The following is a 13,981-nucleotide window of genomic DNA, read 5'->3' on the forward strand; positions in this document are numbered from 1 at the left end:
ATCTCCGTCACTGAATCCATACCCTGTCTCATCTCCAAAGACTCCTATACCAACCGCTCTCACTAAACCTGTGGAATATAGCGAGCGTAAAACATCTCCCTGAACTGATCCCAAGTAACCGCAACTCTCTGCTCATCATAATATGACCATGTCATCAATCTCCACCAATCCTTTGCTTCGGACCTCAGAAGGTTCATAGCATACCTGACCTTCTGGTCAGTAGGACATGAGCATGTGAAGAAGCATCCCTCCACGTCAAATAGCCACCTCATGGATATGAACGGGTCTTGAACCTCATTGAAGGTTGGGGGATTCATGTTATTGAAGTCCCGGTACTGAAAAGCCCAACCTGTCCCCATACCTGCAGCCACCAAGGCTGCGGAGGCTGCAACATCAGTAGTCCCAGCAATGGCTACTGCATATCTGTCATCAAAATACTCCATCATGGAGGTCTTAATAGACCCAAACATCTCCAGAATCTGACCCCGGACAATCTCGACCACCTCCTCTCAGATGATCTCCCTAACACGATCCTCTGTCAATGCTGACCTATCCTGGCTGCCAGCTCCCAAGCCGGACCCGGTCTTAAACCACCTCGTAGTCACCATTATGAAAGTATACCAGAAAGATATCAGATACTCCATATAATAATGGGGAACCAACTCTCAACTAAACCCTAGGGGTTGTGACTTCCTTGCTACACGTATGGGTCCTGTGCTTTTAGTAGTACGAGTCCATACTACCTTCCACACATACCCATATTTGTCTCAAGGATCGTCACAAAACCAAAACAATGTAAATAAGAAGAGGCGAACGCTCAATCCTCACTCCTAGAGGAAGGCTAAATATCTCACAACTGGCCGACTGACCCTACACAACTCATCCATGAAACTTCTACCAACCCTGCAACACTCGTGTATGCTAGCCATACATAATGCTGGAACCTATTGACATTCGAATATCTGATCCTATCCTAAGCCCTTTATCAGACAAGAACAAGAAATAAGGCCAAAACAAATATTCTCAGGCTATAAGATCTTAATTATGTACAACTATGATGCATACACTAAGCAAGTACAGTAATGATGTCAATTTCATATAAGAAAACCATAGGCTATCAGGCATCATATAATCAGGAAATTCTATCGTGCAATTCCTGCAGATCCCTAGCCTATCTCTAGCATGCTATTCTATCATATCACAATATCAAATAACAGTATGGTATTTTGGGGTCTACTTAATGGTTTCGTCTGATTGTAGACTTTGCACCTCCTTTAGTATTTCGAAAACCATTTGAAAATTTTTTCCTTAGTTTGAGACTGGATTCACACGAGTGTTACTCCAAGTCGCTCAAACCAAGGCTATGATACCAACTTGTAGCATCTATAAAATTCACAAAAATTTAAAAAAATTTCAAGCATCCAAAAACCATTACTTATTACAAAATGTTTTTAAAGTAGTTTCATATCAGAGTATCCCAGAAATCAAAGTCATAAAATTTGAGGAGGTGCACGATCAAGCCTTCGCCTTCCCACGATCATCGGAAGTACTTGAAACAAAATCCAAATCTGTAAGCCCGAAGCTTAGTGAGTTCCTCCAAAATACCCGCACAACAAATAGCACACATATAATAACAACATACTATGGGCCCAATCAACCATCAAGTTGGAATGCCCCATGCCCTCAACCATTGGGTTGGAATGCAAACATACTATAGGTCCAATCATCCTCGGGATGGTATACCCTCGGCTCACAACCATCGCGTTGGAATGCCTACATACTATGAGTCCAATCATCCTCAGGATGGAACATTCTCGACCCACAACTATCGGGTTGGAATGCCCCGGTCTGTTGGCTCTCGCACAAAGTAGAAAAGCCTTAACCACTAATCAATCATGTGCACATATATTAGATAATCACATAACAATCTACAGACAGTTAAATTGATCTATAGATCACTAAGCATAACAACATCCTATCTACCAAGATACCGATCTAACCGATCATAACCACATATACACATCCTATCTACCAGGATACCGATCTAACAGATCTCACTAATAATAAAGTAGGATAACAATCCAAAGGGCCTGCCTTGGAGTCTTAGACCCTTGAGTATAGTGAGGAAAACTCACAAGTAGTGCTATATTGATAATATCCAACTCCCAATCACAGTTACGAACTCAACCGCCTGTAACCACCATATGATTAATTCCATCAAAATCCCAAATTACCAAAATACCTTCAGAAGTCAAACTTAGTCAGCCCTTGGTCAAAGTCAAAGTGAACGGTCAAGGTCAACTGTCCATTTGACCCAACTCGTCGAGTGTAGCTTACTGACTCGTCGAGTTCCTTTAGAACTCAGAAATTGTGAAACTTGAGTCAACTCGCCGAGTTGCTAAACAACTCATCGTGTCCATGTAGTGTCTCGAAGATCGGGAAAACCTTAACCAACTCGTCGAGTTATCTCACCAAATCGTTGAGTTCACTCAGAATCCCGAAAACGGGAAAACCCTTATCCAACTCATTGAGTTGGCTAAGAAACTCGTCAAGTTCCTTCAACAATTTTCTCATTCAGACGCTTTTAAGCGAAACCTAGGCTCCAGACTGTAGATCTAGCCCCCTAGGGTGTAGTTACCACGTAAAGTTGCCAACTTTACATGCAGGCAAGGCCTTAAGAGGCTAAAACACCCAAAACTAAACTTAGGAAGAGGTTTAGGGCATGGAGAAGGGCCAAGACTAGATAAAGTTGACAACTTTATGTCCATCGGGGCCTAGAGGAGTCCATATCTGAGACTATGTCCTCATGACAAGCTTAAACCCGAGAGTGACTCCATTTTGCGCCAAAAATGACCATATACTTTCATAAGAGGAGATCTAAGAAATGGAAAGCCATGGTAAAGACTTTTTACCTCCAAATGGTTGCTAACAAATTGTAGATGTCGGATCTACTGCTTCTCCCGTTGCTCTAACCTCTTCAAGCTCCAAGTTCCTTCACAACCACACCAAAATCACTCTCCAAGGCTCTCACACACACTCAAGAAGGTATAAGGCTCAAACTAAGGTTTCTATGGACTGTAAAGTTGTAAGGGAGGCCAGTGAGGGGAATTAAGGTCCTTTAAATAGAGTGCATACCCTAAAAATTAGGGTTTTCAAGCACAACCTCAACTCGTCGAGTTGGGGTCCTCCAACTCGTCAAGTAGCTTCCATAAACCACGCGGACTGATTTGATTCTACACGATGAGTTGGGGCCTCCAACTTGTCGATTAGGTCTTAAATGATGTATAAGAAATCTTGAAATTCATACCTGAAAATTGGGATGTTACACGGGGTGAAGATAGAGTGTGAATAAACTATGAGATGGGATGAGAATAAGTGAGAATAGAATAAGAGAGTATGGAAATAGGATAATAGAAGATGAGATTAAAGTTATAGAATATGAGAATAAAGAAAAGAATGGTAAAGTATGAGGGTTCAATTTGTAGCTGTTGTATGAGAGGATATAAAGGCACCAAGGACTTGGACTAGAAGTAGATTTTATTTTTGGTATTACCTTGTTGCTTTAAAATGTGGTTATGATTTATTGTAAACCCGATAATATCTTGGATGAAAAATGTTTTTGAGATTTAGAATTCCTCACTTTTTGTAGAAAAACTCTGATAAATCCCCATAATATTTATTGAGAAAAGTTGGTTGGTTACATCAAAACACATGATCAAGGCAATAGAAACAAAACACAAATCTATGTGTAGATGCACCCTATGATCTAGGTTTTACTAGTTAAAGCAACCTACTTTCAAAACTAACCAAAAGATGGAATACTAACCTTTTTGTTGCTTTGATTGCGATATCGTAATTGCTAGCTCTTGTGACAGATGAAGAACCCAAAGTAGAATATTCCTATGAATGTAGTCAGACCCACAATTACACGAAGCAAATAAGGATTGATCCTAGATTAGGGTTTTGAGAAAATTCAATAACCTTAATAGATGGGTTATAATTTTCTCAAAGAGGAGAGAGGGAGAGAATATGAACAGTTTTGAGAAGGAATCAACTTTCTGGGTTTGATCCCTACTTGTCTATTTATAGACAACAAATAAATCTTTAAGGGATTCAAACTCTTAGGATAATCCTTACTTTATTTAAAAACATGTCGTATCCCTATCCAAGGGATAATCAGAACTGTCTTATGCAACTCTCTAAAAGCTTCTGAAATATTCTGATTAATCTTTAGGAACTAACTAATATTCAAGCCCTTTAAATAATTAAAATGTGTAATTAATTCCAAAATAATTTTGAACTAATTTATTAATTACTTAATAAAGTAATAATTTATTTTTCTCTATCTCCTTCTAGTCACTTGTGCTATGAGGCCAACCCAAAAGGACTTGTTATTATTAGAAATATTGTCAAACAGTTAATGACATCAAATACTAGTTCTAACAGTATGAATTGAAATCACAATAACGTTGTAATTAAACTGGAAATCTTAGTCAGAAGAGAAAGGAGGGAGGATGATTACAAACTGTCGCCATTGATGGTCAAATTCGTCGTCGGTATAGTCGAATCCGTTGTCAGTGTTTCCTGGTGGCGTGGTGGTGGAATCGACGAGGATTGAGCTTCAATCAATGGTTCGTTGGTCGAAATCATTGGAGCGAAAGAAGGGTTAGAGATAGTTGTGTAAAATGGAAATGATATAGGATAGGCATGATGTAGACAATGGGTTTTAGTGGCGGCAGGAAATAGCGACAATAGAAGGAATTAGTGGTGACTCGGTAATTGGAGAGAATACGTTTGCGGTCAATTTTTTAGGGTATTAGCGGCGACAAAATCGCCGTCATTGGTGTCGCCGCTAATACCCACGTATGAGGATTAAAAACCAAACGTTGGATTGATGTAAGTAATCAATGGATGGAGTGAACCGTGAAACCATGACACAGATCACACATTAGTTATTGGTGGTTTCACCAGGAATGATGACATTTTATGTAGCGTATATTAGGAGTTTCTTTTTTGGTAAAGAAGATGATGACCACACCAAGATTCTTGATTGGCTAAGATTTTTTTTTTTTTTATTTTTTTATATTTTTTTTTATTTTTGAACTTCTTTTTTTGAATTCATGAAATGTTTGAAACCTGAACCGTTAAATTGGTTATGCTCGTTCTTTAGATTTTCGAACTAGGCACCAAAAAATATTTATATCAAACTTTCGATTAAAGATGACAGTCCCAACTTACAAAATTAAGGAACACAATTTCTTTGTATGAGGATTAAAAACCAAACGTTGGATTGATGTAAGTAATCAATGGATGGAGTGAACCGTAAAACCATCACACAGATAACAAATTAGTTATTGGTGGTTTCGCCAGTAATGGTGACATTTTATGTAGCGTATATTAGGAGCTTCTTTTTTGGTAAAGAAGATGATGACCACACCAAGATTCTTGATTGGCTAAGATTTTTTTATTTTATTTTATTTTTGAACTTCTTTTTTTGACTTCATGAAATGTTTGAAACTTGAACCGTTAAATTGGTTATGCTCGTTCTTTAGATTTTCGAACTAGGCACCAAAAAATATTTATATCAAACTTTCGATTAAAGATGACAGTCCCAACTTACAAAATTAAGGAACACAATTTCTTTGTATGGTTGACTTTTATGTTCACCTTATAAATAGTATAATTGGGATTATTTGTTCAATTTAGTGCTTGAAATTAATAGTCTTTTCTCATTCTTTTGTAAAAAAAAGCAACAAAAATTAGGGGTGACCATATTAACCGAAAATCCGAACCATAACCAAATTAACCGGTTATGGTATAACCGAACCATTACTGAAAGATATGATATGATTTCTAAATTTGATTAACCGAATATATGGTTCGGTTATTGTTTTCAACTTTTCATTAAAAACCGAACCATTATAAACTGAACCAAACCAATAATATTAATATTGTTTTTAATCTAATATAATATTAAATATATGATATGTAATTATATTGAGAATTGAAAATATAAAAAGTAATTATTTTGAGTTAGATAGGATAGATAATATTCTATCAATACAATTATATATACATAATCATTCATTTTTTATAACGATAGACTCTGTGTTGTTCAATTTGTATAGAAAAATATTTTTATTTTTATGTCATCTTTGACCATTTTAATTAACTGATACTAACTATTAACCATAACCATTAACCGACTAAAACCATTAACCAAACCAATATTAACCGCTATCCAATGATTATCAAAATACAATAACCAATTGTATTGGTTATGGTTCGGTTTTGAGCAATAACCGAACCAAACTGTCCATACACAACCGTGAAACTACAAACAAGTTCATAATTGAATACAATTTCACATTTTTAAAACGTGATATATAAAAGTTCATAGACTGTAGCTTCTCGTCCATCAACACCTTTTTAAAAGTGATATACATTTAAAACATTCAAAAACCCTACTCACTTATAGCATTGCAATTAAGAAATAGCAATGTAGACTCATCTATTTGTGTTATATAACATACTACTTTCAGTTCTTTCTATCATATGAGTCCAATTACTCAAAAAAAACTTCCGCCGGAAAAGTCATGCAAACAACACTACAAGAAAAGTCTATTTTAGTGACGAACTAAATTTTGGTCACTAATATCTCATTTACTCACCATATATTTAGTCGTCACTAAATTTTGGTAATACTACAAATTTAATGACCATTATTATGATGCTCGTCACTCACTCATCACTAAAATATAGAATAAAGTTTAAATAATTATTTTCATATATCATAACAAGTATTAGTGACTAAAAATAATGGTCGCTATATTGGAGACTTAGTGATAAAAAATAGTGGTCACTGGATTTTAGTGTTAATGATGAAAACTAGTGGTATTGGAGACTTAATGACCAAAAATAATGGTCACTGAATTAAAGACTTAGTGACCAAACATAGTGGTCACTAGCTATTTATATATTTATGAGTTGAAAAAGATTAGTAACCATAATGGTAGTAATTGAATATACCATTGAAAATTGCAAAAAATTTAGGATTGTATAATAATGATCAAAGAACAAATTTCATTATAAATTTAAAAACAAAAATGAGAATTATAAACTCACATTATGTAAATGACCATGAGGATAGTTTATTTGATTGAAGAGCATTAATGGTAATTTCACATTAATGATACAATGTTAGATAGTATTGTGTCATTACATAGATGTCCGATTATTTCATAGTAGTGATTTTTACCCATTTGATGTTAGGGTAATTTCGTAATTTGGTATAAAGGACTTTGGAGTAATATCAATCCTAATAAGGGTCATAGTGGAAATCATTAAAAGATGAAAGGGTAAGAGCATAAGTACTATAAGTTGAGGGTTAAATTCTAATAAAATAAATGCAAGTTTAAGGAAATGTGGTTATCATCATCTCCATTACGTATTTACGCTACACAGACACTGCCTCGCTTTCCTCTGTTCACAATCTGCATCGACCACCGCCACCATCATTACCTCGCCTTCTGTCTTCCGTCGACACTGCTTCCCGGTGTTGCTATCGCATTGAAGATCACCTCTTTATCTGCTTCGCTCACTTCAGTACCGGTCTCCGTCGTTTGAAGCCCTAATTTTCCCAATTGAAGCTTCGATTAGATAAGCACTTCCCCAAAATTTGCTGAAGGCGTGATTAGGGCTAGAAAAAGCTCAACTGGAGCTTTATTCCTTACATTTGAAATTGTGTTCATCATTACTAAATGTTGAAGGTAATGTTATCCTTTCCTCAATCTCTCTTCTCTCCTTACTCGTTGATTTCTCAGGGACGACATCCTCTACCTATTTTTTTGGTTCTCGAGTCTGTTCTGATTCCTGTTTATAGTCAGACACTTACACAGGCACGTATAAACACACAATCGAAAACACATAGAAATACGCAATCACTTATGAACGGAGTCGGATTTTCTTTAATTTTGTTGTACGTTTCCGATTGAGGGCTGTGGTGGTGGCATTTTTTCCCCACTATTTAGTTTTAAGGTTTTATGATCGTTTTGTTGTGTGTCTCTGAGGAATGTTGGAATTTTTTGTGATTTTCTGTTATTTATCTTCTGAATTCAAGAAATTTTGTTGATTTGATAGAGTGGAGGCATAGATGTTTCTTAGAGGCTTTGTTTGATTTTCCTTTTGCAATGAATTGATCCAGGATCAATTACCTTAAGTATATGTGTTTGATTGCTTGACCAGAGGATTCCCTCTTTAGTTACACTTCATTCCTGGAATCCAATTCCCGACCACAAATGGCCTTACTAGCTACTTCATTACTACACACAATGCTAATTATAGTTTCATAATGTTTTTCATCCTATACATTTTAAGTGTTTTTTAGTAACTAAATGGCATCAATCAAATCTATACAAGTATTTAGGACTTAACAGACCTAGATGAATAAATGTTCACTTTTTAAGTTCTATCTCTCTTGTGCATGTGGGAATACGAGGATATGCTTATGATTAACTCCTTTTAAGTATATTTCTCATTGTGTTGTCATATATAACAGGTTAAGAATGAATATGGAGATGCTTTAATACAACTGTTCCTTGGGTGATGCGCAAACAAAGTGATGCACCTGATCCAATTATAAGTAAAATTACCTCAACTTATAATCAAGAATCTGTATCTATGTCAATTGTGAACACATACAAACTGCTAAATTGAAAGCTCTACAGTAGATCAAGTTTTTGCCTGTTGGATACTCAATTAAATGCCCTATTTGTGTGTTGAATCTTATATTAGTTTCATTGTTTCTTCTTTAATCGGTTCTATAGCATAGAATGAAGTTTTTTTTAATAGGTTTCTAACATAATGGCACGCCAAATTGCAGATAAATTCATCATACATTGCCTTACATTGCCTGGAATGAAATCCAAGAACAAATTATCTTATTGGAATTGCAAAGATTCAACTAAGCTATTGTCTATAATCTCTGAACTTGCGTATTTTACTATTTTTACCCATTATATGAACCTTTCTCAAATTATTACATTGTTGATAATTGAATATTGCAAGAGTTTGTACATGGCATGGCAGAAAAATGTGTTGGGGATGTTGATGATGAAAGACTAAAATTAGGGTTTCAACTTGTTACTTTTCAATTTTAGAGTTGATACTATTTGTGGCCATTAGAATTTTATAAATCATCTTTCCAGAAAATCATCTTCCGCCAAGGTTGTTCACTTATTCACTAACCCAAAAATATGAAGAACTCTACCAAGAGAATGGAGGTTCTCCCTCCTATTCCCCACCAACACATGCTTAAATCTTTTGTTGACATCATGTTTCATTTGTAGGGTGACTTTATAAAAATCTTGGAATCTGGGCCTTATGAAGGTGTCATTGGTGTTAAACTTGAAAATGGATCTACCATTGAAGCAAATTTTCCCTTAATCGGAGGAAAGGTAAAAATGGGTGTGTTCCATTTTCCCCTTAAGTGCATTAAAGGTTCTGTAGGGGTAGTTTCCAGCACATTAGTTGGAGTCACATGTATATACCCTGTTTTATACAAAAAATGTGTTTTGAAGCTTATAAAATATACTCTTGTGAAAAGTAATTGCTATGATACATTGATACACATTTGTTTTTTTTTTTTTTTTTCACATTCAGGTTAAGTGATGGGGGCTTCATGGTGGGATTAGAGAGGATGAAAATTAAAAGGATATGATTGTATGGCTACATGTAATATGTGTATGGTTTTTTCTTAAATAAATATTAAACAAAAAGATATTAACATTTCGCTATTTTGTAGATGTTTAAGCGTCATGGATGGTGTTATGTTTGAGTTCCATAGAGGGATTAAAAGTTTCCAAACTGAGGATGACCAAAATATTGGTGATGAAGGAGAAAAGATTTCACTGATACTAGAAAAAGTTGCATTTCCAGAAGTTATAATGGCTGAAATGATTTCAGCCATTATATGTTAGTCACTAATTAGTGACCATTATTTTTATTTTTGTCACTAATCAGTTTTTGTGACGGATAGTGACGACCAAATTTTTGGTCACTAATTCATCTAGTGACGACTCTTTCTATTGTTGTTTTGCAGGCATGTATGCAGTAAGAGATGCAAAAGTCAGTTAAAAAGGCTTAAGAAGAAGCTAGTCAGAGTTGTTGGTTTTACTAGTAAAATAACTCACATTCTTTTGTAACAACTATTATTTGTGTACAGTTTACAAAATGAGTAAGGTAGTTAGATATGGAATACTTACTGTTTTTGGAAATTTGTTTTGGTGGTTGTTGTCTTAATTTTGTTCTAAGGTGAATATATGATGTTTTTAGCCATTTCAGCATTGTAGATTGTAGGTTTCTTTAAAGTTAATCAAATGGGTTAAATAATAGAAATAGTAACAAAAATCAGTAATTTGGATAAACCAGTGATGACTTTTTGTGGTCACTAATTGGATAAACCAGTGACGACTAATTATAGTCACTAATTGGATAAGACAGTGACGACTTTTTATGGTCACTCATTGGATAAAACAGTGACAACTTGTTATGGTCACTAATTGGATAAAATAGTGACGACTTTCCTTGATTAGTGACAACATTTAGTGGCGAAATGGGTCGTCATAGATTTAGTGACCAGTATATGTTAGTCACTAATTAGTGACCATTATTTTTATTTTTGTCACTAATCAGTTTTTGTGACGGACCTATAGTGACGACCAAATTTTTGGTCACTAATTCATTTAGTGACGACTCTTTCTATTGTTAGTGACCATTTCGTTTTCGTCACTAATTGGCATTTTTTTGTAGTGCAAACAGACGGAATATTCTTTCGCTAATCCAAAAATACAAGTTGATGAAACGTTATTATGATATAACTTTAAAGAAAAAAAATGCAAACACGCTACTGTTATCGACATCTTGCGAGAACCACGTCTACCCAATAAATTCCACCTCAGCATTAATAAATTTCAAATATGCATCTTCACTCCCTTAAAATTTTCCTATAAATATCGTAGTCAGCTTTTTTATCCAAATCACATCCACCTCAGCATCAATAAAATTTCACATGAAGGCTTCTCTTTCTAATCTTGAAAACCCAATCACCTCCTCCGCCCTTCCTTACTCCTACGCCCCATTGCCTGACGGTGAACAACCAGCCGGAAATGACCCCACCATCCGCTCATACATAAAGACAGCTCTCTTTCTGTTGTCTGTGTTCTTGGCCATTAGCTTTCTAGTGTTCCTGTTCGCCGGAGAGGAGCCTGTACTTAACAAAAACTTGAACACAAGTCCGGTGCCTTCCACGGCGGCGACGCCGGAAAAAGTAACACCTTTGTCACGTGGGGTGGAGAAAGGTGTATCGGAGAAATCTTTCCATCCATTGTTGGGTGCAGACAATTCGTATCCATGGAGCAACGACATGTTGGATTGGCAAAGAACTGCCTTTCACTTCCAACCTAAGAAAAACTGGATGAACGGTAAATTAATTTTTTCTTAATTACATACACAAACAAAATGTTTTATTTTCAGAGTTTAATAACACATCACGAATGTGGTTAGCAATGATTTATAGTAATTTTTTAGTAACTAATAATTACTTCATTTGTTTTCTTTGGCATTAATATTGTTCCTGATGATGGCGATTCACTCTGCAGATCCTAATGGTAAAGTCCAACCATTTTATATTTATGCATTAACTTGACTTCTCCTTCATTTTTATTATTCTGTAACTTCAAGTGAATGCACTCTTTTGACAATTTTATCGGAAATAATCTACTACAGCTCCGGTTTTTTACAATGGATGGTACCATCTGTTCTATCAATACCACCCCGAAGCTCCGGTGTGGGGCAAAATCGTTTGGGGCCACGCCGTTTCCAAGGACCTCATCAACTGGCGCCACCTCCCCATCGCCATGGAAACCGATCAGTGGTATGACGAAGAGGGTGTCTGGACTGGTTCCGCCACCATCCTTTCCGATGGTCAACTCGTCGTACTTTACACCGGATCCACCAACGAATCCCTCCAGGTCCAGAACCTGGCGTATCCGGCCGACCCATCTGACCCGCTCTTAATCAACTGGGTCAAATACCCAGGAAACCCGGTTCTCGTCCCACCACCCGGTATCGATAATGACGATTTCCGCGACCCGACAACCGCATGGAAGACTCCAGACGGAAAATGGCGATTCACAATCGGTTCTAAAATCAATAAAACCGGTATTTCGTTGGTTTACGACACGGAGGACTTCAAAACCTTTGAGCTTTTAGACGAGTTGCTCCATGCTGTTCCGGGTACGGGTATGTGGGAATGCGTTGACTTTTACCCGATTTCAAAGCTAGGCGAAAATGGTCTTGACACGTCAGTAGATGGGATTGGGGTGAAACATGTTGTCAAAGCCAGCATGGATGCTGACCGAAATGACTATTATGCCATCGGTACTTATGATGCCTACAAAGGAAAATGGACCCCGGATAGTCCTACATTAGATGTCGGCATTGGGTTGAGATACGATTATGGAATCTATTACGCCTCCAAAACATTCTTCGACCAAAACAAACAAAGAAGAGTTTTGTGGAGTTGGATTAGAGAGACAGACACCGAAGCCTCCGACATTAGGAAGGGTTGGGCTTCTCTCATGGTACGTTTTCCTAACAATTAAATGTTACAACTTACATATCGTAAAATCTTTCAAAATTTATTCATTATATTATATCTTTACAGGGGGTTCCTAGAACAATTGTGTTTGATAAGAAAACTCAAAACAATATAATCCAATGGCCAGTTGAAGAGATCAACCTATTACGAACAAATCTAACAGCTTTCAAGGATATCGTGGTAGAAGCTGGCTCACTCGTCCCACTTAACTTGCCTTCAGCGTCTCAGGTAATTAATATGTTCTTTTTTTATGTGTAAGAGCCTTGAACATTTATTAAAATCTAGTAAGCTAATTAATTAATATGGCACACTAACACTACTACTGGGTTATTTATTCATTTATTGACTATAAGGTTTTGTATTGAACTTTACACAGCTAGACATCGTGGCTGAATTTGAAGTGGATAAGAAGACAATGGAGCTATTGAACGGATCGGATACTTCATATGATTGTGCCAAAAGCGATGGAGCCGCACAACGAGGTACATTGGGACCATTCGGTTTTTCAGTCCTTGCAAACGAAGGTCTAGCTGAACACACTCCTGTGTATTTCTATGTTGTAAAAGGAGTTGATAGGAATCTTAAAACCTTTTTTTGTGCTGATCAATCGAGGTCATCAAATGCTAATGATGTCGATAAGTCGATTTATGGGAGCATTGTCCCAGTTCTCAAAGGTGAAAAGTTGTCTATGAGAATTTTGGTGGACCATTCGATAGTCGAAAGTTTTGCTCAAGAGGGGCGGACATGTATTACTTCGCGTGTTTATCCAACAAAGGCGATCAACAACAATGCTCAATTATTCTTGTTTAACAACGCTACTGCCACTAAAGTTACTGTTTCAGTCAACGTATGGCAAATGAATTATGCGTTTGTTTAGTTAGATGTTAAATCTATTTATTTCTTCTATAATCTATACTTGTTTATAGTCGTTCAAGAGTGGGAAAACAAATCTCTCAATTCCTTTTGTTTGTGATGATCATTTCGGTATCTTGTTTTTATACGAGAAAAACAAAAAAAAAAGAAAAAAGGAAAAAAAAGTCCCCATAGAAAAGAGTCGTGTTGTAAACTATACTATGTAAATAAAATTTTTAAATTTTAGGTTATTTTTCTATACTTGTACCTTATTTAGTGACAATTTAAATGTATTATCATTATGGATGTGGTTTGTCCTTTAGAAAATAGTAAATTACACAAATCGTCCCTCATATAAGTGATAAATTAAATGCACGTTTATTCCTTATTTTTAAAAATTAAGTCAGACCGTTTTTTAAATGTTTAAAATGTGCACGTTTCATCCCTGATTTCGTTAATCATACATTAAAA

The 13,981-nt window shown here is 36.0% G+C and overlaps 1 protein-coding gene and 1 long non-coding RNA gene across 3 annotated transcripts; both read left to right on the forward strand.

Moving 5' to 3' along the window:
• Nucleotides 1–7,467: 7,467 nt before the first annotated feature.
• LOC111877685 (uncharacterized) lies at nt 7,468–10,335 on the forward strand. Of its 2 annotated transcripts, XR_002845508.3 has the most exons (3): nt 7,468–7,769; nt 8,558–9,455; nt 9,661–10,335. It is a non-coding gene; the product is annotated as an uncharacterized LOC111877685 (long non-coding RNA). The 2 variants fall into 2 exon arrangements; XR_002845507.3 differs by having other exon boundaries at nt 7,468–9,455.
• Nucleotides 10,336–11,027: 692 nt separating this feature from the next.
• Nucleotides 11,028–13,761, forward strand: LOC111877666 (beta-fructofuranosidase, soluble isoenzyme I). Its single transcript, XM_023874181.2, has 5 exons — nt 11,028–11,480; nt 11,658–11,666; nt 11,785–12,641; nt 12,725–12,886; nt 13,035–13,761. The coding sequence occupies exons 1-5, from the start codon at nt 11,069–11,071 to the stop codon at nt 13,533–13,535; spliced, it is 1,941 nt and encodes a 646-aa protein (XP_023729949.1). The 5' UTR covers nt 11,028–11,068; the 3' UTR covers nt 13,536–13,761.
• Nucleotides 13,762–13,981: the final 220 nt, after the last annotated feature.

Source organism: Lactuca sativa, chromosome 3 (assembly GCF_002870075.4).
Source record: "Lactuca sativa cultivar Salinas chromosome 3, Lsat_Salinas_v11, whole genome shotgun sequence".
Taxonomy (NCBI): Eukaryota; Viridiplantae; Streptophyta; class Magnoliopsida; order Asterales; family Asteraceae; genus Lactuca; species Lactuca sativa.